The sequence below is a fragment of the Rhinatrema bivittatum genome, chromosome 8 (assembly GCF_901001135.1).
Source record: "Rhinatrema bivittatum chromosome 8, aRhiBiv1.1, whole genome shotgun sequence".
In the NCBI taxonomy this organism is placed as follows: domain Eukaryota; kingdom Metazoa; phylum Chordata; class Amphibia; order Gymnophiona; family Rhinatrematidae; genus Rhinatrema; species Rhinatrema bivittatum.
The window spans coordinates 74,910,399-74,937,536 of NC_042622.1; the positions used below are offsets into that span (position 1 = coordinate 74,910,399).

At 43.2% G+C, this 27,138-nt stretch overlaps 1 protein-coding gene and 1 long non-coding RNA gene across 4 annotated transcripts in view; one reads left to right on the plus strand and one right to left on the minus strand.

The window, feature by feature from the left end:
* Positions 1 to 8,483: 8,483 nt before the first annotated feature.
* On the minus strand, positions 8,484 to 25,861 carry LOC115096398. The gene is made up of 3 exons (XR_003858061.1): positions 25,791 to 25,861; positions 10,032 to 10,223; positions 8,484 to 9,578 (listed from the first exon to the last, which is right to left on the minus strand). It is a non-coding gene; the product is annotated as an uncharacterized LOC115096398 (long non-coding RNA).
* A 108-nt stretch (positions 25,862 to 25,969) lies between these two features.
* The window catches only part of TRPC4AP (transient receptor potential cation channel subfamily C member 4 associated protein), a 156,081-nt gene continuing 154,912 nt past the window's right edge, over positions 25,970 to 27,138 (plus strand). For 2 of the 3 annotated variants that reach the window (XM_029610932.1, XM_029610933.1), the window contains exon 1: positions 25,971 to 26,186. In XM_029610932.1, the coding sequence (XP_029466792.1) occupies positions 26,067 to 26,186 (120 nt within the window). In that variant the 5' untranslated portion in view covers positions 25,971 to 26,066. Of the gene's footprint in view, positions 26,187 to 27,138 lie in introns of all 3 variants that reach the window. The other variant, XM_029610934.1, reaches the window with a different exon arrangement.

Here is a 27,138-nt window from a genome sequence, read left to right on the forward strand (position 1 = left end):
AGAATGGGTGTTCCAGGGCGGGGCCAAGACTTAACATGTGTAACTCCGAATTTTATAACCGAAAACCACAGCGCGCTTACGCTAGACATCCGTGTAACTTTACAGCTGCTTCTAATGAGGAGCAAGTCCGTAGATCTCAAGTTTTAGGATTTATAGAACAGGAGGGCTTGCAGGATGAAGAACCAGAGAGGGCTGAAAGATTCACTATTAACTGGACAAACTGGTAAACTAATTGCAAAACTGGGAATGTGCCTCACGTGAGCATGTTTTAAAATTCACTGACATATGCGTATAAAAGCCGACAAGGTTCATGGAAGCTACAGCACACTAGCTGTGTGTTATGATTTGTGGGTTGGTGGACCCTTGGCCCCTGGTATGAGATGTTGCAACCTGTGGGGAGGAGCCCCACAGGTCAACACCAATGGGAGGTGAGGTCAGGCACTGCAGGGAGCTCTGGGCAAGACTGAGGGGAAGGTCCTGAGGAGTTAGGAGGGATTCCCCAGTAGTCGAGCGAGCTGCTGATAGAACCTTGACTGAGAGCCCTGGAGGAGAAGGCGTCAGGCAGGCCGTAGAGTGGGAGGCTGAGACTGGCGTGCAGGAGGAGTAGCAGAGACACCCCCCAGAGGGGCGGAGCTGCAGAGCGAGGGAGATGCAGCCAACCTGTGGAGCAGGGAAGCCCAAATCAGGTCTCCGATGATGAAGGTAGAAACCAAGGAGCGGGAAGCACAGCCCCGAGGAGCGCGGAAGTGTTGGTAGTCTCGTAGCACGAGAGCGCAATCCCAAGGAGCGGGGTGGCGCGGACAGTCACAGTAAAGCACAAGGGCACTGTCCCAAGGAGTGGGACGGTGCTGAGAGTCTCTTGAGAGGTAGGGAGGCGCAACCCCGAGGAGCGGGGAAGCACGAGAGTAAGTTCCAAGTGGTAAGAGCGTTTCAAGGGGCAGCCCCGAGGAGCGGGGATCCTTACAGAGTAGGACTTCCGGAGGCACAGGGCCAGCCCAAGGAGCGGAGAAGGCCAGGAGACAAGGTCTCCACGAGAGCGCCACTGGCCCCCGAGGAGCGGGTACCAGACAGAGTCCAAGGTCCAACTAGTCTAACAGCATAGCCACAGGAATACAGAACAGGAGCTAGTAGAGACGTACAGAACTTGTTGCCAAGTCGGCTAGCTGAGGGCGAAGGTGGAGCTTAAGTACCTTGATCCGATGACATCATCAAGCAGGGACGCCCCTGAGGTTCCCGCCGAAGAGGCTTCAAAGGAGGGCCCAGTGACGCGCGCACGCCTAGGAAGGCCCAGAGAGAACTTAGCTGGCAGTGGCATCCTGGCTGCCATGAGGAGCCATGAGGAACGCAGCAGTAGAGATTGGCCTGTGCCACAAGCGGACCTGGAGAGGGCTGGAGAATGGTGCTGGATGTAAGTAAGCGCGGTCGCAGCCATCTGCGACCAACGGGCATAACACTGTGTTTGAGTAATCTCATAAAATTAGGAGCATACTTATGTGTGGTTGGTATATTTTACAACATGCGCGCATAAGTGAATGCACAATTAAAAATTCTAGCGTATTCTCACTCGTGCGCACACACACGCGTTTTAAAATCTAACTCATAGTGAGCAATATTTAAAATGATCCCATGCCTCATGTACACTTTGAACTCTTCTGTTGATCCCTTTAGTTTCTTTCTAACCAGTTTCCTCATTCTTTCATAATCTCCTGTTTTGAAATTCAGGCAAACCATTGCAGTTTTGTCCTAGACTTTTTTATCCAATATGTATATCAAATTTGATTACTTGTGGTCACTGTTCTTAGCAGTACAGAACATAAGATTTGCTATACTGAGTCAGACCAAAAGGTCTATCAAGCTAGTATCCCGTTATCAACATGAACCAATCCCAAAAGATTGATAGATTTCATGCTGTTCATCCCACGGATAAGCAGTGGATTTTCCCAAGACTTTAATAATGGTTTATGGACTTTTCTTCCAGGAACTTGTAAAAATCTTTTTTAAACCAAGCACATTAACAGCTTTTGCCATATTTTCTGGCAACACATTCCAGAGTTTAATTATGCTCCTGTTTCTCTAAAATGTATTACATAGTAATTTTCTAAAGCAAATACAAGTGCACTCATTCTGTTTTAAAATTGCTTGCTTGATATGATTGAATGTATGCATGGTACAAGGCATTTTTACACGTGAAATCCCTTTGAAAATGTATTCCTGTATGTACAACTTTGATTTTTTTCCATCAAAAAATATATTTTAAAATTTCCAATCTTATTAATATGTTTAATGTAATATTTTCTCTCTCTCCTGGCTGCAGTTTTCTTTCATATACAGCTTTAAATTTGAAATCTTTAACTGTCAGGCATATGAAACGGTCAGATAATTTCAGTCAATTCAAAATTTCACAGTTTTTTATTCCTTAAAGTAATAGGAATTATCATATGCTATGGGATTTATGACAGCACTTTTTCAAGAAAATTCTTTCAAAATTTCTCTGCTTTGCTTTATCAATAGTATTTCTTAACAATTTGAAATTCAATGTTTTCAGTCTCTCAGACACTAGTAAACTCTCACATACACACTTTTTTCATCTTGGTGTTCTTTTTTTGAAAACTCTTTTTGTTGGGTTTTTTCATAATAAACAATCAACAGTAGGGTGCCCTGTGCAGTATTTGTTGCTGAACAAATGAACAGCACATTACAATAAGATCTGGTAATGTACAACATTAACAACTTTAGCCATGAGTGAGCTGGCAATAATGATAAATAGAATCAACAAATACCTACATAGTCTACTGTTTATCCCTTCCTCTTCCCACACTTTCTCCCTCTCCCCTTCTCCGCTTGGGTGAGTATTTTGGACTTCAAGCGTGTGACAGTCTGTAACAGAGCTTCTAAGCCATCAGTATCTTAGGTTGGAGGTATGCTAGAAAGGGTTCCCAAATTTTTTCGCTATCCAGCTGTGTGGAGGACTGTTGATGGTGGTAAGCGTACATTTCATGGGTGCATAGCCTAAGGAGCATTTTAAACCAAAGATCCCAGGACAGGGCTGAGTCATCTAACCACTTTGTGAGAATCGGTTTCTTCCCCACTATAGCTGCTTTGCCCAGGAAAGCTCTCAGTGGCCTGCGTTGAGGACCCGAGATCACGTCCCGTCCCAAAACCCCAAACAACCAGAGTCTCAGTGTCAATGGGAGGGCGCATTGCCAGATACGCATGCAGAAGGAATTGATTTCTGACCATAGGGATTGAACAGCAGAGCACTCCCAGAAAACATGAGTAGGAGCCCGGGAGGACCCCATATTTTTTGCACATGGAGGAATCGCACAGTTTTGATTTAAAAGCTTGAATAGGTGTTACAAAACCTTGCCATAAAAATTTGTATTGGGTCTCTTGCAAATCTTCATTAATGGAGATGTCTGGGATTTTAGAAAAACAGCGTAAAAAACTGTCATAGGAGAGGGTGAAGTCACTCCAGCTGGACCATTTTTGGTGTAGGAGCCATAGATGACTTTCCCCAACAGTCGGGATCAGTTCTTTGTAAAAGGTGGAGATACTGGGGCGCTTATTCGTTCTGTTAGTGAGAAGGTTCTGCAGCGCTGCAGTAACTGAGATCTCTTGCCAATTAGCTACACAGGATTGCATAAAGTGTTTAATCTGCAAAAAGGCATAAAAGTCTTTATTTGGGATATGGAATTGCTGTTGAAGTTCCGTGAAACTGTGTAAGACCCCAGTTAACAGAGTTATCAATTGATACAAAAATTTAAGACCCTCTGCATGCCAGTGGCGAAATGGGGTATCCCCTACCCTGGGGAGAAAGTAAGCCTTATTATGTATAAGTGTCAGGAGTGTAATCCCTGGTGGTTGTTGAAACCTTTTACATAATTTTTCCCAAGTTATCCTACATGTGGAAACTAAGAGATATGTCTTTAGCTGTGGGGGAATGTCAACTGTTTTTGCGTGTAGCAGAAAATTTAAGGATGGCACTCCATACCACAGCTTTAATACTGTGCTTGGGAGATAATAGGAGGAATCAAAGATCCAATCTCTGACGAAATGCAGATTACATGCTAGATTGTGGGTTCGAATGTTCGGGCATCCCACTCCACCTTGCTGTGCCAGAAGATATAACATTTTTAAGGGGATGCAAGCACGTTTGCCCCCCCACAGGAAATGGTGTAGTGCCTGTTCAAGTGTGTGTATGTCTGGAGAGGAGAGACAAATCGGAAGCATCTGAAGAACATAAAGCCACTTTGGCAAAACTATCATTTGGTATAGACGCACTTGGCCCCGCAAAGATAGTGGCAATCCCTTCCATTTGTTTAAAGTATCGATCGTATATTGCAATTGTGGATGGACATTGAGGTGATAAATACCATCTAAGTTGTTAGGTATCATAACCCCTAAGTATTTGAGAGCGTCAGGTGCCCACTTTAACGGGAAGGTACCTATCCAGCCCGTTTGGAGGTTTTTCCCTACATCCATTGCTTCAGATTTGTCTCTGTTGATTTTAAGACCAGCGAATATACCGAATTGTTCCTGCACTCATAACAGGTGTCCTAGGGAGGTTTGTGGATGGGTCAGGAACACCAGGATGTCGTCCGCAAAGGCCGCCACTTTGAAAGTCTGGCTCATTTTCTCAAACCCATGGATATCTTTGTGGGCCATAATTTTACATAACAGGGGGTCTATAGTAAGAATGTATAGGAGAGGGGACAACGGGCAACCCTGACATATACCCCTCTTTGAATATCCACCGGGTCTGACCTTGATCCATTCACCATAATCCAGGATTGTGGACTATTATATAATAGGTGTAAGTAGCTCACAAAGTCTCCTATCACCCCATAATGCGATAGCATGGAAAACATATATTGCCATGACACCGTATCAAAGACTTTTTCGCTATCGAAGCCTATGGCCAGCGCAGGCGTGTTTTGCTGTTGGCAGAACCGTATCGCCGATAGTATTTTGACTATATAGCTGGTGGCAGAGCGACCTTTAACAAAGCCCACTTGTTGGTCTGCTATCAAGTGTGGGATGACCAATGCGAAACTATCAGCTAATACTTTCACCAGTATCTTTAAATCACTATTCAACAAGGATATGGGCCTGTAAGATTCTGGCTTTAGGGGATCTTTTCCCGGTTTTGGCAAGACAATTATATTTGCACTAATAAAATCCGATGGGAAACTGTGTTTAACAAGGCCATCTACATAGAAGTTAGTCAAGGGAGCCGATACTTAAAGTTTTTTAATTTTATAGAAGTCATAAGAAAATCCATCTGGCCCCGGTGACTTGCCGGAGGCCATGGTACTTATAATTTTAGTACTTCGTAGGATTGGATGGGCCGGTTGAGAAATTCTCTTTGAGAGGTAGATAGGCTAGGGAGGTGCAGATCAGAGAAAAATTCTTGCTCCTCAGCCCCTGAGTGGGCGGGATCGGCTTTGTAAAGAGTGGCGTAAAAATTGCGGAATACTTCCCCAATGGATTTAACATTGGAGACTCTTTGCCCTTGTAATGTTGTCATAGCATGTATTGTAGACCATGATTTTGCCACCCGCACCAGATTAGCCAAGGGCCTTCCAACTTTGTTGCTATATTGGAAAAAGTTATGTTAGGCCACTTGTAAGGTTTTGCTTGCGCGTATGTGTAGTACCATGTTAAGCCGATTAAGTAGACTAAAGTAAGCCTTTTGATGTTCATCTGATGGGTTGGAGACGAAGGTCTTCCTGGCTTGTTTAGTTAAGCTAAGTGGAGAATGTCCTTATTAAGGCGTTTGTAGCGGGCGCTGGTAAATCCAATTATTTCGCCTTGTAAGACAGCCTTACCCGCCTCCCAAAACAACTGGGGATCTGTAGCATGTTGTGCATTATTCTTTGTGTAGTCTAGCCACTTATCCGTTAGAAACTTCTGAAACTCTTTATCCCCTTGAAGAGTATGTGGGAATCGCCACCATTTGGAGCCCACTGGTTTAGGTCCTAAGGTTAGGGACATTGAAATGGGGGAATGGTCAGATATTACTGGGGTTTCAATATCCATCCGAATCACTTGTGCTAAGGCCTCATTTGCTATTAGTATGTGGTCTATTCGGGAAAAAGATTGGTGCGGGTTGGAGTGAAAAGTGTATTCCCATTCTGTTGGGTGCATTAATCGCCAGACATCAGGTACTCCCGTCTGTTTACAAAACCCGTCCACTCCTTCCCCACTTTTCCCAAGACAGACCCCTCCTTGTGAGGATCTATCTAGCATGTTATTCAACACACAATTGAGGTCTCCTGCAATGATTAAAAGGCCCTCTCTGTGTGATAACACTACTTCAGCAAATTTTTGTAAATACCTCTGTGGGTTATCCGTAGGTGTATAAACATTGCTAATAGTAATTAATTGACCTTTCCACCGCCCAATCACCAACACGTAACGCCCCTCAGGGTCAGTAATAGAACGCTCTAACACAAATTCTGTAGATTTACTGATTAATATAGCTACGCCTGCCTTGCGGGGACAAGCTGCTGCATAAAAGCAGTCTTTTACGCAGTCCCGTCTCAGTTTTTGGCTTTCTGCAGTGGTTAAATGTGTTTCCTGAAGGCAAGCGATGTCCCCATGCAACCGTTTTAGATGAGATAGAATTTTTTTACGTTTAATGGGGGACCCCAAACCATATACATTCCAGGATATCAACTTAAGCATAAGTATGCAGTAGCGAGGTCAACATTTCCTGTGAAAACCAAAAGTGTTTTAGGGTAGAGGGTCCCAGCTGCCCCCTCCCCCATACTAGTTGGTGTAGCTTCAAGGTCCACATTTGCTAATCGCTGAAGCCGTGTACCCTGAGACCATCCCACTCACACCGCACCCATGCATTCCCCATCCACACAGCACACAATCCCCCCAGCCATATGTAACACCCAAGTTTATCCCCACCCCAAGCTTTTGAACCCCATATCTCTCCCCCCCTTCCCCCTCCCCAATTCCCCCCTGCTCGACAAGAGAACTAACACCGATCGGATACGGGTCTGCTTAGGATGTCCAGGTGCCACGGACTTCTGTAGGTCTGAGCCAATCCCCTTATATTATCAGTGCATGAGAGATCCCTGCAGAGTTACCGGCTTATAACCATTGCACACCCAATCTCACACCGTCTCATGTTCGGGTCTGAGGTATCTGTAACAAAAAGAATCAGTCTGTCAGAGTTTTCTAGGAACAGGATCCTAGCTAAAGCCCACTCCAGCTGGGCTAGCTGTGCCAGTGTTTTGTATGGGATTTTGTGAGAGCTATATGATGGCCAATCAAGGAGCAGAATCCTGACCGGCCTTCAATGCCCTCAAAAATTTCTGTGCTTTATCCAGAAGTTTAAAGATATGTGCTTTACCCTCACTCCATACTTTTAGCGTTGCCGGGTAAAGAAGGGCAAATTTCATCAGTTTTTCATATAGCTGTGAGCATATTGTGGAGAATCTTTTCCGCTGTTGCAAGACTTGGGCGGAGTAGTCTTGTGTGATCCACACTCTGTCCCTTATATTTTGCCTCCGAGTTACGTCGGTAAGCCAGCCAGACATGCTGTTTTATAGCGGAGTTTAATATTTTTGCAATGGCAATATGCGGGTGCACATCTGAGTCCCGTCGGATCCCCAATCTATGCGCTCTTTCGACTTTAAGGACGCCTTGCAGGTCTGGGAGGCCCACTGCTGCCGGTAACCAGCCCTCTAGAAACTCTCCAAGCCCCTTGGTCATCCACCACCTCAGGCAGACCCAGAAATCTTAAGTTGTCCTGGCGCAGGCGATTTTCTAGGTCATCCACTTTCTGTAAGCATTCTTTGAGGGCACTAACCTTCTCGGCATTTTCTGTCAGTTCTTCCTCCAACCCGACTATTCTCCCCTCCAGGACGTCGAGCTGCGGGTTAAGTTCCGCTAAAGAGGATTTCACCTCTTCTAGCTGGTGGGTGATCCCAGCCAGTTTGGTGTCGAGCGTAGCATCCAGCGTAGCCTGTAATATTTCTACAGTAAGTGGTGTTGCCGCCGGAGCTCCCGTCTCTCCCGGTCCTGCCGCCATTTTAGGATCTGCAGCCTTTGTTTTGTCTTTATCGCGTTTTCCCCCCCTAGAGGCCATCGGATGTGGGGATTTGTTCATAAAGTGCACTTTCGACATGAGCTGTGCATAAAGTGAGTCTTCACGCACCTGCTCGCCGAATCGGGGGGGATGATGCCGGTAGATTTATGTCCATGGCACCCGGAGCTCAGGGAGAACGCGTCCTCCCTAGCAAATCATCCCATGTGACCCCCAGTCTTGGTGTTCTAAAAGATGAGCTTATATGTCACTCTTCTTATGTTATTATAGAAAAGACACTGAAAATGGTTGACAATTTTTATGATTTATTCAGCTATGGGGTACTTTCCATATAATGATCTTGGATATTGTACTCAAATCACAAACCTCTGTACAAATATTTTGTAAATAAATCTTTTATTTACATTTTTATTCACACCTATGTAAGAATAGGTTACATTTTCTTCACAATCCTATTCAAAAATGTACTTTTAAATATTCACCTGTTCAGTCTTATCTTTCCTCAGGGCGAGTCTTGGGCATTTCAGAGCATGGTTTAAATGTTTCAGCATTTCTGATAAACAATACAAAACTGGAAAAACATCCAATCCCCTAACTCAGTGTACTTTTGTTATTCCACTTATTTTGCTTTCAATATTAGATATTCCTAACTGTTTTTCAAAACTTAAAGCCCATGCTTAGAGCACCTTCATAATATTTTTAGGAGGGGGTTGTTGGTTTCATATAACTGTGATTGCCCCACGGCAATATTAGATCATATATCTTATAATCATTAACCTCCTACCTTGTGAATTATTTAAGGGCACAGTTTCAAGTGAATGTCAGTGAAAATCAACTAGAAACTTAAATCTTTACTACAACTCCTGGACGATTGTTACCAAAATGACTTACTGCCCCAACGTGGCTGCATTTCACACAAGAGTGTGAAAGATAAAAAAGCATGGCTGGTTACGTTGGACATCAATGCACTGTATACTAATATACCACAAGACAGTGCATTACAAATTGTATGGCACACTTTGCAAAAGCGCTCAGTACCACAGTGGATAACATCAGAGCTGTTAATAGTTATGACAGAGACAGTGCTCTTCAATAATTATTTCTTATTTGTCAACAATTTTACCATCAAGCACATGGGATCCCCATGGGTGGCAAACTTGTATGTCGCTGATTTTGAGGAGCAATTCATCTATTCTTCAGATGTCATTGGCATAAGGCTATGGCAAGGGATGATAGCTGCAGGAAGGTACTGGAGACAAGAGGCTCTTGAGATCTGGCATGAAGGCTTGGCAGCACTGGTATACTGTTCCTCTTCAGAGGGTATGAAAGATTGAATCAGGGGCGGATTGGCCTATTAAGGCTTCGGCCATGTTCCGGTGGGCTGGTCAGGTCAGTCACAGGTCTTGTGTTGGTTGCAGTGGCCTTGTGTTGGTTGCAGTGGCTCCAGCTATCTGGCCCGATCCTTCTTAAAGAACAGCCTGGCAAGGGATTATGGTCCAAGGGAGTTTCCCTTTACCTGGAGAAAAAAAGCCAAATCCCAGAGGGAATAAGGAGGCACCAGGGTGGACAGGGAAGCCAAAGTTAACACAAGCTACATCAGAGCGCTGTAAAGACTGCTGAAGTAAGCATCCCTTTTCTGATATTTTATTTAAATAATAAAAATTGTGTAAGGAACCAAATGAAGTCCAGCCTCTCTTTTCTCCTGCAGCCCACTTCCTAAGTCCTGTCCGCTCACGCTAAAGCACATCTTGATACTAATAATTATTATAATAAAAGGTTTAGTGTAGTATAGCCCTGGGGAAGGCGGCTAGTGATTTGTAATGTTCAGGCTCGAGAGGACACAGCATTTGCAAGGGCAGTACTAAGTGGGCCATGGGCAGCCTCCCACCCAGTTCGGGAGTAGCTTTTATACATCCCATTGGTCCTGAGTCCATCTGGCTACATGCTAGGAAATGGAGAAATTACTTACCTGATAATTTCGTTTTCCTTAGTGTAGACAGATGAACTCAGCATCCCACCCACGGCTGCCGTTACTCATGGAATTCTCGGGTGACATCCCCAAGAGTGAGTGATTCACGGGTAAGCCATGCTTTCCTCCAACTAGGACACCCATTCTACCGGGTGTCGATGTTTCTTGGTTGAGGGCACTGGCGGTCTCCAGCTATAATCAATTCAACCAGTTCAAATTAATCAAGTTAACCAAGTTATAAAGTTAATCAAGTTATCCAAGTTATTCAAATTATTCAGTCATGCATATATCCACAATTGCTTTTCGAGGAGAATACTGAAGAGCTGCACTTCCTGCAGGGGTATATGTACTAGGGCTGACGTCAGATTGAAATCTGATCCGTCTCCAACTGCTATCAGGAGTACACTATACCCATTGGTCCTGAGTCCATCTGTCTACACTAAGGAAAACAAAATTATCAGGTAAGTAATTTCTCCATTGTTTGTTGCATGTTAGTGAATATTTTACTTTATGTAAATGTTTTTATATATGTGTAGTGGTTACATACTGAGTGTATTGGATCATGTGGGGTATGTTTTAAATAATAATAAATTTACCTGCAGCAATACAGCAACCTGCAAGAGAAGACACATGTATACAAAGAATAAAAATATTGTGGATACTTATCAAGCAACAGACAGGCAATGCAGGATCCCACCGTGGTGATAACCTGGAACTACACCACTGGAAAACTGAGCCTCCTCCACAATACAGTCCTATGAAGAAAGTGCAATGGACAACTCCTTAATGCCAGATAAGAAGACCATATCGAGGTCAACTCCATTTGTAACCAAATACCTTGGGCACCAGCACTACCATTCTAGTTTGCCATTGCAGCACTTTTGAAGTTCTGGGTGATGCTTGACAGAGAGTCTAGGAGCACTTTGGGATCAGGTTCTTCTCCAGTGTCCTAGAATTTTCAGTGTCTGACACACTGTTCACTTGGGAGAAGATCTGCCAGATGATGTTGGTGGTTCAGATGGTTGTTGTACATTAATAATCCAGCTTGGGTGCTGACAGATCAGATACCACAGGTATCTGATCTGTCTAAAGGTAGCTTTAGACAAGATTTTCACCTAGGATCTGGGAGATTCATCGGTGGTCAAGCATGGATACAGGAGAGTCATCAGTGATTAATCAATGTTTCAGCACTCACTCATGGACTGGTGTTGCTGCTACATCCTGGATGTCTAACATGGGCAGGCCTAAAGGAAAATAAGAAGTCCGGGAGAGTCATCAGTGGTCAGGTCTAGTCCAGAAAGGGTCAGGTACAGGAGAATCATTGATAGTTCAGTGTGGTGGCTGCCTTCTGGTGAATATTGTTTCCATCTATGGCCCCCACCTCTGCCTCTGGCCCTCTGTGCAGTGCATAGGGTTCTGCTGTGTTCTGTGGTTTCAGAGTTTGAGGATGAGCTCGCCTCCTAGGGGAACATGAGCTCAATTGCACGACTGACAGCCCAGGTCAGATCCCATACAGATGATGCAAGGCCTCATAGGACACTGACTACATCTTTGGATGAAGCTCTAATCCTATCCGACAATACACTGACAGCAGTGGTTGTTATGGGTTCAGACTGTGCTCACTGATATTCTACCCAGGGGCTCTGATCCGGGGGGGGAGGGGGCATTAATCTCACTGATGTCTATGCTGGGGGCTACCTGAGGGGCTTATCCCATATAAACACAAACAAATACTGGGATTATACCTGGGGGCTTAACCCAGGAGCTTATTCCCTACACAAGGAGCCACATACAAACTTTGATTCAGTATATCACAGTTCCAGGTATTTAGGAAAGTGATTTATTTGTGCAATCGGAAGATAGAACAATTAAAATCAGATTACACAGAAGAAGTAATGGTAGATACTAACAATTGAAACATAGATATAAGAAGCTTACGTTTCCAAAGGATCAACCTGTACCATCACGCCCAGGACGCTCTCTCCTCTCTTTTTCTTGCTGTCTCTCCTTATACACTACAAAATGCTTATGGAAGCAGTGGCATTCCCTCCCTCTGAGTTCTTATCAAATTTCAGGCACAGCTGTGTGGCCTTCACTTTCTCTCTCAGGCTTTAGTATAAGTTAATTGCTAGCTTTCTCATCATAGACTTAGTGAAATAACTAAATAAACAGACTCTTCCATGTTTATAAACATTTCATAGTGCAAGACAGCAAATAGGAGTTCACTCAGAGGTTGGCCTGTGGCCTTCAAACTAGTCTGTATCTGGGTGAAAACTCTGAATCCATACGGCCTAACCTCTATATACATCCTCAGCAAAAGTAACAAAAAATGACTCCAACAATGGTGCACTCCCTCATGGACTGCCTGGCCTCACTATGATGTAACATTTATTCCTGGGGAATTCTGCGCAAAATAATTTAAAATCGTGCGCACAAAAACTTAAAATTCTACAAACTTTTGTTATGGTTATTGATGTTTGGGTGGATCCTTGGACACTGTGGCAGCTGACCACGCCCACGTGGGGGCAGTCCCGTGAGGGACCACAGTGTCAGGCTAGACTCTGGACACACAAACACAGATTTGAATCTTTTATTAAACAGTTTTGGAAACCACCAGAGGTGGCAGTAGTGAGTAGCAGATGTTGAGCCCGGCTGGGCAGGTCTCTCACAGGACGCTGGAACAGCGAATCCTCTGCTAGGCTGTGCTGTAGTGGAAAGAGACTGAGAGTTATGAGTACACGATAAGAAGCGTTCAGAGTCCCAGGTAGAATTAGGAGAAGCTCCGAGACAGGGAGAGCAGGCCCTCGAGGAGCGAGTACTTGATCCCTTAGGGCAGACAGACTCAGTTGTATTGTACTCACGTAGCAGTAACAGAGATTCCACTAGATGAGAGGTCTGGCACCGGAACAGAGGGCAGGCCCTCGAGGAGCAAGTACCTGGTTCCAGTGAAGCAGTACTGTGGAATAGAAGTTAGTTGTACTCACAGATGGAAACTGTTAGTGAAGTCTTCCAAGTAGAAGGGTTTGAAGATGCAGGCAGCGACTCAGGGAACATGGGCCCTCGAGGAGCGAGTACCAGATCCCTGGAGGTAGAGAGACTTGTTGGTAAAGTACTCACACAGCGGTTCCACGTAAGAGATGGCACTGGCGCTGGAACGGAGGCAGGCCCTCGAGGAGCGAGTACCTGGTTCCAGGGAGACAGCTGTGAGGAGTAGATGATAGTAGTACTCACTGATGGTGTCTGTAGCGAATTCTTCCAAGTAGAAGAGGAGATAGATGCAGGCAGCGGGTCAGGGAACATGGGCCCTCGAGGAGCGAGTACCGGTTACCTGATAGCAACCTGAAAGAAGCAAAGAGGCCCCTGAGGACCGGGTACCCCGTTAGCAGAAAGAGTCCAATGGAAGTTGGAAGGCAGAGTAGCTGGGTATGGAGAGCAAATCCCATCCGTAAGATCACCCTTGCTAACTTAACGGCTAACAATAAACAGTAGGCTTAAATATCCGGGCAGCGTGACGTCATCACAGGGGGACGCCCCTGAGGAACGCGCCAATAAAGAAATAAGAATGAGGGCTGCGCGGCGCGCGCGCACTAAGGTACCTGAAGAGCATGGCGGGAGGCAGCGCCCAAGTCGGTCCGGGGTCGCCGGAGAGGATGGCAGACGGACATCGAGGCAGCCAGGCATCCATGAAGAGCAGGAAGAGTTGCAGAAAAGGAAAGGTAGGCAGAGTGAAGCTATCGGGCAGCGACGGTCGCAACACGAGGAGCGAGTACTGGTTTCCTGATAGCACCTGAAAGAAGCAGAAGAGGCCTCAGAGGAGCGGGTACCCCGTTAGCAAACCCGAAGGGTGTAAGAGTTCCAGATAGCGCTGGAGTGGCAGAGCAGCTTCGGTACGGAGAGCAAATCCCATCCGTAAGATCACCCTTGCTAACTTAACGGCTAACAATAAACAGTAGGCTTAAATATCCGGGCAGCATGACGTCAAATCAGGGGGACGCCCCTGAGGTTCGCGCCAACGTGGAAATATAGATGAGGGCGGCGTGCGCACCCTAAGGTTCCTTGGAGGAACATGGCGGGAGACAGCACCAAAGCCGGTCCAGGGACGCCGGAGAGGACGGCAAACAGACGCCGCGGCAGCCAGTAGTTCGAGGTGAGCGGGAGGAGCCGCAAGTAGTGAGAGGTAGGCGGGGCGAAGCCGTCGAAGACCGACGGTTGCAACAACTTTATATTGATCAAAATAACACAATTTACATGACAGGTTTTAAGTAATTAACAAAAAACAATTATATTTGAGGATTAATGCTTAAAGGCATATGTTGTGATTTGTAACGCTTTAACAAACTATACCAGGGGAGGTATCAGATAGAAGTGCTCACAGTCTCACAGGCTCTTGCCCTATACAGGGCTACAACCCTTCTCATGTATCGGCACTGTTAAATCACGTCATCTACCATTACCCCTTGGTAAGCCTGTTTTATTTGTGTTCTTTATAATAAATCACCAAAAACTTTTCTTAAAAAATTTTTCTTTTTTACCCGTGAAAACTAATCACCATTATATTGTTATGTGATCTCTCTATTCAATAAAATTATTTAGTACTGTAACTTAATAAAATTACTTATCTTCGCTTATTGTGTGCTCATTTGTTTGTTATCGGCTGGCTTCCTGCCCGACATTGTCAATGTTTCGGCGCAACAAGTGCGCCTGCTTCAGGGGCTTACTGCTCAATATTCTACAAAAAACACATTTTTGTTATTATCTTCTTATAAATACATTTCTTAAAGACTAAACACTCAATGGTACTCACTATTCACGTTAGCACTTTTTCACCCGCTCTCTCACAGCATTCAAATATGGCGCCTAATCACCTTCTCTATCTCAATGCCGGAAATACCTATGCTCTTTATTTCCTGTCAAGCATTGTTACAACATCTATCAGCTGATTTGTCTAGAACACTGACCAATCGACCTCCTTATTAAGCCCGTCTGGGGCTATTGTTTGTAGTTTAAAAATCCACTTTTGCTCATGTTGTAATAAACGTAAGTTTAAATTGCCTCCTCTTTCGTCCTGCTCCATCACCTCTAACACCGTACTTTTTAAATTCCAAAAATCATGTGATTTATCTACACAATGTTGCACCAGCGGGGCCTCTAATCTATTACGTTTCAATGCACTCTTATGCTCTATTAGGCGAGTTTTCAACTGTCTTGTGGTTTTGCCAATGTAAAAAAGACCACAAGGGCACCATATAGTATATACTACAAAACTAGAATTACAAGTTGACTTTTTTATAGGCTTAAACCTTTGAAGTTTATCTGAGGGGATATTGATGTTAGAATGAGCTAATGGGCACATCACGCACGACCCACATGCAGAATGTCCTTCTCGATTTACTTCATACTGTAGGGAACTCTGAAAATGAGATCTCACTACTTGATCTTTTATATTTGTTCCTCTTTGAAAAGCTATTAATGGTCGAGATCCAAAAACTGAGTGTACTTGGAGGACATTCCAGTGGCGTCTAATGCTACATGCTACCTCATTCGCCCCCTGAGAATATGGCAAAACACATGTTAAACTTGATGGAATTTTTCTCTGTTGTGATTGTAGTAGATTTTCTCTGCAATTCCAACGTGCTCTCTTGCAAGCTTGTCTTACAATTTTTAGCGGGTAACCCCGGTCTAAAAATCTCTGGCTCATTTCTTGTGATCTAACTTTATATTCTCCTATTGTTGAGCACAATTTTCTGAGCCTTAGAAATTGGCCAAACGGGATACTATTTTTTAAAGGAAACGGATGACAACTTGAATATTCCAACAATGTATTGCGATCAGTTGGCTTTTGATAAATCGTGAAAAAGAACTTATGTTCTTTAATTGAGATGTTTATATCCAGAAAAGAGACCGAATTCTGATGAAAAATATAAGTAAATTGTAAAGCTTGTTCACGAGCATTTAACCATTGAATAAACTCTTTAAATAGAGCTTCAGTGCCTCTCCACACTATGAAGATATCATCGATAAATCGACGCCATACCAAAATATTCTGTTGAAATGGAGAAATTGATAGCCACTGTGATTCAAAGTGTCCTACATAAAGACTCGCGACACTAGGGGCCATTGTGGCTCCCATCGCGGTACCTCCCACCTGTTGATAGTACACTTTATCAAAAACAAAAAAATTTTTTTTCAAAGCCAATGCTGCTAGTTCAACTATGAAAGTAACTGGTGGATGAATCTTTAAAGATTGTGTTGTTAACTGGGAATGAATCACTTGCAAAGCCCCTTCTTGGGGCACATTCGTATAAAGGGACACAATGTCAATTGTGGCTAAAGAAACTTCTTCAAAAGGGATATCTAAAGTTTCTAAATACTGTATTAAATCTCCAGAATCTCGAACATACGAGGGCAAGGAGGGTACAAGAGGACGTAGAAATGTATCCACATATTGAGAAAGTGGTTCAAGCAATGAACCTCGTGACGAAATAATAGGACGTCCCGGAGGGTTCTCTAAATTCTTATGAACCTTTGGGAGATGATAAAAGGTTGGCACCCTGGGATGTTCAACCTTTAAGAAACGAAACTCTCTTACAGTGATCCAACCTTGCGCTAAGGCGTCCTCCAAAAGGATGTCTATATGTTCTTTCAACTGCGGTGTAGGATTAGCATCTAACTGTTTATAAAACTGTTGATCTGATAATTGTCGTAGTGCCTCCATCCTATACAGATCTCTATTCATTATAACCACCGCTCCTCCTTTGTCCGCACTTTTTACTACTAACGTTGGATCCTCTCTGATTTCTTGTAATGCCCTATTTTCTTGCACGCTTAAATTAAAAAATCTTGATCTGGAATCATTCTGAATCTTATCTATGTCATTTTGCACCAATCTTGCGAAAGTATGTATAACTGGATCAATATTACCTGGAGGAACCTAGGTAGATTTTGGAAATACCACCGATTTATCTCGATCCTCTGGTGGTTTTTTGTCAAAAAATAAACGTAACCTTAAAATCCTTAAAAATTTTTGAAAGAATTTACTGGTTTCAAAATGGTCATACCGCACCGTTGGTACATATGTTAACCCTTTTTCTAATACTTGTACTTGAGTACGTGTTAGGGAACGGGAGGACAAGTTAATCACTGTGGATTCTCTGGTCTGGGTCGATTCTCCGATTTGTTCTTCCCCTGTGATCGTGTCCATCTTTTTTGTTGTCTTTGTCCCGGTGGGGGATCTTGAGTATGCTGTTGAAATCTGACTTTGCGATCTTGTCTTACCTCGGGAAAAGGGGTTGTTGTTGAAGAACCACTAGTTGTTGAAGGACCGCTAGTGCTGGGGGTCTTCTGACCACGAGTGGGTTCATCACCCGATGATTCATCAGAACTCAATTCAAATGTTTTTCTCTGATTGTAAGTTCTCTTAAGCTGTGGATTCATCCAATAGTATATTGAACCCTTCTTGTAATCTTGTTCATCCCTAACAAATTTGTTAGTTTTACCTTGTTTAACCTCTTCGGTTTTTTGTAGAATATTGAGCAGTAAGCCCCTGAAGCAGGCGCACTTGTTGCGCCGAAACATTGACAATGTCGGGCAGGAAGCCAGCCGATAACAAACAAATGAGCACACAATAAGCGAAGATAAGTAATTTTATTAAGTTACAGTACTAAATAATTTTATTGAATAGAGAGATCACATAACAATATAATGGTGATTAGTTTTCACGGGTAAAAAAGAAAAATTTTTTAAGAAAAGTTTTTGGTGATTTATTATAAAGAACACAAATAAAACAGGCTTACCAAGGGGTAATGGTAGATGACGTGATTTAACAGTGCCGATACATGAGAAGGGTTGTAGCCCTGTATAGGGCAAGAGCCTGTGAGACTGTGAGCACTTCTATCTGATACCTCCCCTGGTATAGTTTGTTAAAGCGTTACAAATCACAACATATGCCTTTAAGCATTAATCCTCAAATATAATTGTTTTTTGTTAGTTGATAAATTTTGAGGCAGTGAGCCGTTTTGTGTAAGGTTTTAAGTAATTACATTTTTTATTAATACAGAAAAAATTATTACTTAAAGAATTTTAAATATTTTGAGCAGAATTTCCCTGGAAATTCACTGTAAGAGTGTACCTTCCACTCACTCTCCCTACTCCCCTGGCCACTTTGCCGTCTCAGGCCCCAACTCCTCCACCTGCCAGTATCTCTCCCCTCTACCTCTAGGCTCAACCTTCCACTCTATCACCACTCCCAGAGTTTGACCCTGTTCTCAGTACTGCCCCTCACACAGGCTCCATCTGGCCTTCCCTCTCTCTAGTGCACATACAGACATCCTCATACAGGCTCCCTCACTCTTTCGCACACACCCATCCCCTCATACAGGGGCCCTCTCTCTTGCATACACACCCACACAAGCGCCCTTTCTCTTTCACTCATATACCCTCACACAAGCTATCTATGTCTCTCTCTCTCACACATACATAATCCCTTCACACAGGCTAGCATCCTCGCATACACATGATCCCTTTTTCATACACACCAGCTCCCAATCTCTCACACACATACACACTCCTTCACAATCTCCTCATATAGGCTCCCTCTCTCTGGTGCCCACACTCAAGTACCCCCCCCCCCCCCCCGCTCTCTCTCTCACACATCCCTGCTTACCCTCCCTGGTCTCTCTCACATCCCCCCTGCTCTCTCACCCCCCTCACCCTCTTACCCCTCTCCCCACTATCTCTCACACCCCTCTCCTCTCTCACACGCTCCTGAACATCCCCCTGCTCTCTCACCCCTCCCCTCACACACACCTTTCTACACACATTCATTCTCACCGGGTTCTCCCTATTCGCCGCGAGCGGAGCGCATCCCGTGGCAGCCTTCCTCTTTGCCGTGAACGATGCGCGCTCCGTTCACGGTGCGGCATGGCCTTCGTCTTCACCGCAAATGGTGCGCCAGGACCTTCCTCTTGATTGCGAACGGCGCGTGCTCCGTTGACGGCATCCCGGGGTCTCCTCTGCCATTTTGTGCGCAGAATTTGGCAATTCTGCACAGGAGGGGAATTCTGTGCAAATTCTGCTCTCCGCAGTAGCACAGAATTCCCCCAGGACTAAACATTTCTGTTCTTATTTGTTTCATCTCTGCATTGATAGCCATCCATCCCGCCATCATAGTGGTATTGATGAGTTCCTGTCTTGCAATCAGTTCTGCTGCAATCTGGTCTCCCATTGTTTACGATGATGGTTAGTACTACTCTTGATTGGACGTTTTCATGCTCTATAACTCCGCTATCTGCACTGGTGCCTGGTGTAGCTGGTACATCCTGGATTTCCAGCATGAATGTGTCCATTCACGAGAGAGGGAATTGTCTTCTTGTTATGGTTAATGGTGTTTGAGTGGATCCTTGGACACTGTAGCAGCTGACCACGCCCACGGGGGGCAGTCCCATGAGGGACCACAGTGTCAGGCTAAACTCCAGACAGACAAACACAGATTTGAATCTTTTATTAAACAGTTTATGGAACCACCAGAGGTGGCAGTAGTGAGTAGTGGTTGTAGAGCCCAGCTTGGCATGTCTCTCACAGAACGCTGGAACAGTGGATCCTCTGTAGAGCAGTGTAGAAGTAGCAGAGATTCCACTAGATGAGAGGTCTGGCACCGGAGCAGAGAGCAGGCCCTCGAGGAACGAGTACCTGATTCCGGCGAAGCAGTACTGTAGAGAAAGATGTTATCTGTACTCACTGATGGTGACTGTAAGTTAGTTCTTCCAAGTAGAAGGGTAGAAGTAGCAGGCAGCGACACAGGGAACATGGGCCCTCGAAGATGACAACAATTTCCGCCTAGTTTAGCCACATAGCAGCGTTGCAGCACTGTTCTGAATTGCAGCTTCTTAACTAAATTGCCCGACTAGATATATTGAGACACCGTGCATTTTAAGTAGCTGGCCTGCAACTTTGGAATTCCATCCTGGACTTTTTTAGACACCTAAATAGCAGGACGAATTTAAAAAGAGCTTAAAAACCTCTCTCTTTTAAGTGCGCTTTTAACATTCATGAGGCCAATTAATCTTGCCTTTCCTATATTGCTTTTTTGAATTGTGTCGAACTCCACTGTCCTCATTCCTTCCCTCTTTCTAGAGCTTTAAATTTGTTGCTCATTTTATTTAAGAATATATTGTCTCTTTTTTTTTAGGTTTCTCAAAGTCTTTTACCTTGTATTAAATTTAACTTTGTGATTTTATGCATGTTATATTTATTTATTTAAGGTTTTTATATACCGGCATTCATGATATAATCACATCATGCTGGTTTACAGTTAAACAGGGGTGCATAAAAATACAAACAGGAACTATAGTGCGGAAGAAAGCAGTTACAAAAAACAAGGATGATTAAACTGGGAGAGGAGGGAAATAAAAGAAAAGGTTAACAGCAGTTAAAATATTTACAGCGAACTGAAAATTGAGCTGGCTGTGTTATGGATATTGAAGTTGTGGGACATTAGTTGGAGTCCGGGAAAGCTTGTTTAAACAGCCAAGTCTTAAGTCTCTTCCTGAAGGTTGTAATCAAAGTAGTTTATATTGTAAACTACTTTGATTACATATAGTATAAAAATGGCATATAAAATATTTTAAATAAATAAATAAACCAACAGGCAACCCTACCAAAATCCGATTACAATAATCTAACATCCCGACAACCAGGGCAAATATTAGAATGTTAATTGTTGAGTTGCCTAAAAAAGGCTTCAGTTGTCAAATGTGCATATGCTGTAAATATGCTTTCTGACCTGTATGATGCACAAAAGACTCCATAGAAAAAGCTGATTCAAGAGTTATTTTATGTATTTATTTAAAAGTATTTTGTTGCCTGTGCCCTCCAATGTTTGGAGCGAGTTACAAGATCATTCATAATTAAATAGACATAAAAGAAGTTTTTACATTAGATAACTTAAAAATCAACAAATTATGAAAACAGTCAATGATAAAGAGAAATAGAAAAATATGAGTGAGGATTAATAAGGTTGTATTTCACATAATTCTGGAAAGGCATGCTTAAAAAATGGTGTTTTAGTACTTTTTAAAAATCCTTATTATTGCTTAGAAGTCTGAGAGCGGGGGGGGGGGGGGGGGGGGGGCAATGCGTTCCGTAAGATTGGGCCTGTGATAGAAAAGGCACGTTCATGGGTCATAACTAATCTGGTGGAGTTTAGAGATGGAACCTGTAGGAGAGGAGTTGATTTTTTGGCCTAAGATTTTGGCAAGAAATATAAAAATGAAAAGTGGCGGATAACCATGAATTATTGTTATTTTGGTTAAGGTTATATATTATAGTCAGGGTTTTATATTGGATTCATCATTTAATTGGTAATTAATGTAGTTATTTATTTATTTGCAGATTTTATATACCGACATTTGTTTAGTAACCTCACATCGATTCACAATTAACAGAAACATTGCAGCTGTGCCAAATAGAACGAACATGTGCAACAGTGCTTTACAATAAACATTTACAATAAACAATAAACTTTACAATAAACTTGTTAACGAACATATGCAATAGTGCTTTACAATAAACTTGTTAACTGGGGGGGAGGGGAGAGAACAGTGGAACAATGAAAGGGAAAAATAATATAGTGGTACAAAGCAAATTGTTATCTCACTGAATTTATAAGTCTATAAATAAATAGAATGAATTTTATAAAAACACAATTGGAAAAGAGAAAAGCTGGGTATGAGAGAAAGAAATGGGATAGAAGTCTTATATACAATTGATATACAATCGATACGAACAATTAAATAATAATTAAATAATTAATAGTTAAAGAACTGGAGAAATATGATCGAGTAATCTTTGGTTGGATAGTAAATGGGCTGCTGCATTTTGTACTAGCTGGAGTGGACATAATACTGATTGAGGTAAACCTAGATAAAGAGAGTTATATGAGTCTAGTCCTGTAAGTATCAAGGTCGGAAGTACTGTACAAAAAGACTTAATATGTTTGAGCAGCTGAAGTTTGTAGAATAAAGCTTAATATGTTTGAGCAGCTGAAGTTTGTAGAATAAAGCTTTAACAATGGATTTGACATGAATTGACATATTCAATTTGGGGTCTAGTATAATACAGAGATTGCGAACCTGTTTAGAAATGTTGATAGATTTGTTGTCAAAAAGAATAGAGTTAGGAATGTTTACAAATTGGGGATGTCCTAAAATCATTATTTCAGTTTACTCAAAGACTCCTGACTTTCAATGAAATAGTCACTACATGTTCGCCTAACATTGGTTGAATTGAAAGTGCTTGTGGTTTTTCAAAAACCCTTCCTACTCTTAAAATCTCCATCTTTGACTTATTCAAAACCAGCTGACTGCATTTCAAGCAAATGGCAATCTTATCCAAATAAAAATTTAACCTGCATACTGTGTCATCCAAACCATTCTTCACTGGGACCAGAATCTGAATGTCATCAGCAAACATATACCCCCAAAACTCATAAAAGCTCTACCAAAAGATGCAAAAAATATTAAAGAATAAGGGAGACAAACAATAACCTTGTGTTCATCACACTGTCTGCCTACTGCTGAAAGGGCAAAATGTAAATTCTTATCTTTGACCACAGTATTTGTCAGCTCTGCCAAAGTGTTTGCTTAGGGCTTCTCAGGGGGCTCATTTGGAATTTTTGGATGGATGAAAATTTAAGCAAGGTGCATTTCTAATTGTGCCTTGACAGCAGTAGCCCCACAGGTTCGGAAGAGTTTACCAGTTATGGCAAGAAGTGAGCCAAATTTAGGCCTGGATTTTCTAAAATCGCAGGCCTTAGTGAATCGCACGGTATCAGGGGGCGAAGTGGGGGGCAGGCCTGTGAAAGCCGGCAGCGATCGCACCACTGCGGTGCGATCGCTGCCGGCTTTCACAAACCAAGAGCACCACCGTGAAAGGTGGTGCTATTGGGTGCATCACTGGCGGCGATAAGGGGCCTTACCTTTTCGCCGTCAGCGATGTCTTCGCCGCGTCCGCCCCGGTGCTGCCCCAACTCCTCCCCTTCCGGTGCTGACTCCGCCCCGATCTAGCTATTGCACGCAAAAAGTCCCTTTTCGTGTGCGAAAGCTATAGAAAATGACCCCCTTAGGAAACTATTTAAAGATGTTTTGTTTCCTTTTTTGAATTCGGGTGAGAGGGCTGGATAGTAGGCTGAGGGATAGGATAGTTCAGAGAGCAGATTATGATTTATTGTTATGGGCTTTTTGTTTTGGAGGGTGGCAGCTAGAAAGAATGTATTATTTGTAGAATCTTAGGTTTTATTTTGTAAATGCTTTTATAGTATTTTACTCATTATGCAGTATATACATTTTTTAAATAAATTAATAATGATCACCTGGGAAAAAAGCATATTCATGCCAAATATTGATAAATCCTAACTCCATACTATCCTCCCTCTCCCTATCAGAGACACATTCTATCCCATACTCACCAGTTTCTCCACTGGCATCAGCTGTAGATCACATTGTGGGTTTCCTCCCAGCTAACGCTTGGACTTCTCCAACTTTACCACTTTTCCTTGACAGCCATCCTGTTGTCCTGCTAGCAATACTTGAGCCGATTCACAGTTCTGGTTACCACAGACAGGCTGATGACATCCTTGGCGATGCCTCCCCAAATCTTCCTCTTGTGCGAGGATGTTTTCGCTCTGTAGAGTGCACTGTATTTTTCGCATAAGAAGATCCTTCTCTTTCTTGGTGGAACATCACTTTAGCACCACTTCTTCTTCTGCTGTTGGCTGCTGGTCCCTGCCTTCTAATCACTCCCATTGGTAGTGTGGGTCCTTAATTCCCTGAGCACTATTCCCGCTCCCACTGCTGACACCTCCACTCCCCTTCTTTATTTCCCCCTTTAACTGTGCCCTCTGCCTGCTCTTCTCTCTGCCACCTGCCAGTTCCCACTCCCCCTGCCCAGTCCTTGCTTCGTATCTGCTCTCCTCTCCTTCTGCTCGCACATGCTCCTTTTCTCCTGCCCCATCTCCTCTGCCTGGTTACACTCTACCAACTCGTGTCCCTCATTCCTCCTATCCTCTCTGACACCACTCACCCACCTAGCATGCTCACCTGCTGCCTCACTCACACCATCTCTGTCTTGCTCCATTCCCTCCACAACTACCCACTTCGCTCTTTCTGCAACCTAAAAACACAAACAGGGACAATACCAAGACAGACAATCGCTGTCACTGAACAGATTCATTCTAAAAATTCACTCGAAAACAAACAAAAAAGCAAAACGATGGAAAAAACAGCAAAGTAACAACAAACAGGCAAAGATACCAATCAGGAATCAAAACTACCAACCAACAACCACCATTCCTATAAGAAGAAAACCTATAATGCCTAATTCAGAGCTCATGTATGCAGCATTGACAAAATGGCTCTGTAAGAAGCTCCCTTTTATTTCCCCTGCAAGGAGGTGTGTCCAGGAAATCTGATGGAAAGCAATGTACCACCATTCACACCAAAAGGTCACTTTACATCACATTTCTCAACCAACCAGGACCACTGCAACACTTTCCAGCTTAATACAGCTTTTGACAATATTTTGTATCATGGTTTTCTGCATTTTAGTTTTATAGAACTTTTTTGATTTACAATAGATTTTTAATTCTAGGTCCATTTGCATTCCATTAGCTTACTGCATCCCCCACAGGGTTGCGTGTCTTTACCATGCACAGTAAGTAACATGTAAGCTAAAACCTTACTACTGTTTTAACAGAGGTTTTATTACATAAAAACATGATGGCAGAAAAAGACCATATGGCCCATCTAACCTGCGCATTGGTCCAATTTATCTAGCCTTACACTTCCTCGGAAATTGCCTTTATTTATCCCATGCTTTCTTGAATTCAGAATCTGTTTTTGCTTCCACCATCACCACTGGAAGGCTGTTCCATGCATCCACTACCCTTTTTATAAAGAAATAGTTCCTAAGATTTCTCCTATTACATCTGTCCCTCTCTATCTACAAGATAAAAACTCCCTGCTACACCAGCCTGCTATGGGATTTTAAAAGGAAATTTTTGTGACTTTCCCTTTCCAAATCAGCTTGCAGGTCAATCTGAAAATTGTCCTCCTCAAAGATAAATCAAGGCAAAATCTCCTAGAAACTCATTCAGAGTATCATGATTTGCATGTATCTCCTGTACAGAATTTACACAATTGAAAAGGTGGAATCTGGTCGAGTCAGCATTTTTTCAGTGTGTAAGCATTATTATTTATTAGATTTAATATACTGCGTGAAAAAAAATGTATCCAGGTGATTTACAGAAACCCCCCCCCCCCACATATAAAATCAATTCAAAGTACAGACAAAGGCGTGCAATATGGATCCCTCATATTTTGTGATATTACTTTTTAAGTACCATGTAAATTGCATGGTAAAAAAAGTGTTCCAGATTTGTTCACAGAAAATCTGGTAACTTTATTTTGGGGAGAGATGTTATATATTAAATTTGGATGCACTTAGCTAGGGGCCAAATTGAAAATAAGCCTTGTTTTACCAAAATGTCCTTGAAACCAGAAGGTTTATAGTAAAACCATTTGCGCGATATCATCAGCACCTTAAGCCAGAAATAAGACTTCGTGTTATAGATTGTATTTATGTCTGCTCCCGGATTTCCAAATCGTGAATATTGTTAAGAGTAATTTTGACAGAAAGGTGCCAAACCTGTATTTAGGAATAAACTTCCATTAATAGACCCCCCCATGCTCCTATTTCCCTAATCACCTTCGTCCTTATAACGAAGACAGAGGTTGGAAACTCCACCCTTCGCTATTCTCCAACTCGTCATCTTCCAGGCCACGCCCTCGCTATCAGACCCAGCCCCATCCAACCCTCCCCTGCGCCCTGACCCCGCCTTCAGGCCCCGCCCTAACTCCTTTCTCTTTCTTTGATTCCGGGTGCAATCTGACTTCTTCCTTTCCCTACTGAGTGGTTCCGGTTCTGGTCTTGTGTCCGTTTCCTCCTTTCTCGCTACTTCCTGTTTGTCGGATCAGAGCAGCTATGGCGGCACTGTCCGGATTCGGTCTTTTTGAAGGCGGCCAAGGCCGCCGTCCGCGGAATATCCTATGTCAGATCCGGCAGGGACAGGTCACAGGCTGTGGCCTGACCCGGGCATCTCAGGTACGGTGAAAGGCCGAGAGGGACTGTTATTACGGCACTGGTAGGGAACTGTTAAAGATGGAGCGGGTTCTGGGGTGGCGATGGATTTCGTTGGTACTTCTGAGGCTTTGGGCTGGGTTGGTCTGTCATTCTCTGCTCTGATGCCGAGTGCAGACAAATAGACTTAGAAGGATTGATAATGATGATTCTTGCAAAATCTATTTAACTGGGTTTTCAGCCAAGGACCCTTTCACAGTAACTTTGGTGAGGCAGAATTGACTGATCTTTGATCTTCCAGACGCAGCTGTGGGGGCAAACTCCCTGGCAAGTTGCGGGGTAGAAAGGAGCAGAATCGTGGGGCACGGGCAGAGGGTGGGAGAGCTAGGAGCGGGAACCTGGAATAGGGAGTGTTGTGTGCACTGGGTGGAGATAAGACAGAAGCAGGGATTTGCGTTAGGGCATAAGAACATAAGTACTATGCTGGATCAGACCAATGGTCCATCAAGCCCAGCATCCTGTCTCTGACAGTGGTCAGTCTAGGTCAGTACCACTGTGCCTGTCTAGCTAATAAATGTTAATAGTCCTGGCCTTCAGAAACTTATCCAAACCTTATTTTAAACCAAGCTATATTATTAATGTTGATCACATCCACCCTCAGGAAGTGGCATAGTTTAATTGTGCACTGACTAAACAAAACTTTTTCAGATTTGTTTTAAATCTGCCACTAGTTGGTTTAACGGAGTTTCCTCCTGTCCACTATTTGAAAGGGAAAATATTTTTCCCTACTTGTTTCAAACCACTCATGGTCTTATACAACTTTATTATATCCCCTCTGTCATCTCTTCTCCAAGCTGAAGAACCCAGACTGGTTTAACCTCCCTTCACAAGGGAGCTGTTCAACCCTTTATCATTTTTGTTGCCTTTCTCTATCGCTTTTCTAGTTTTGCTATTTTTTTTAGATGAGTGAACCAGA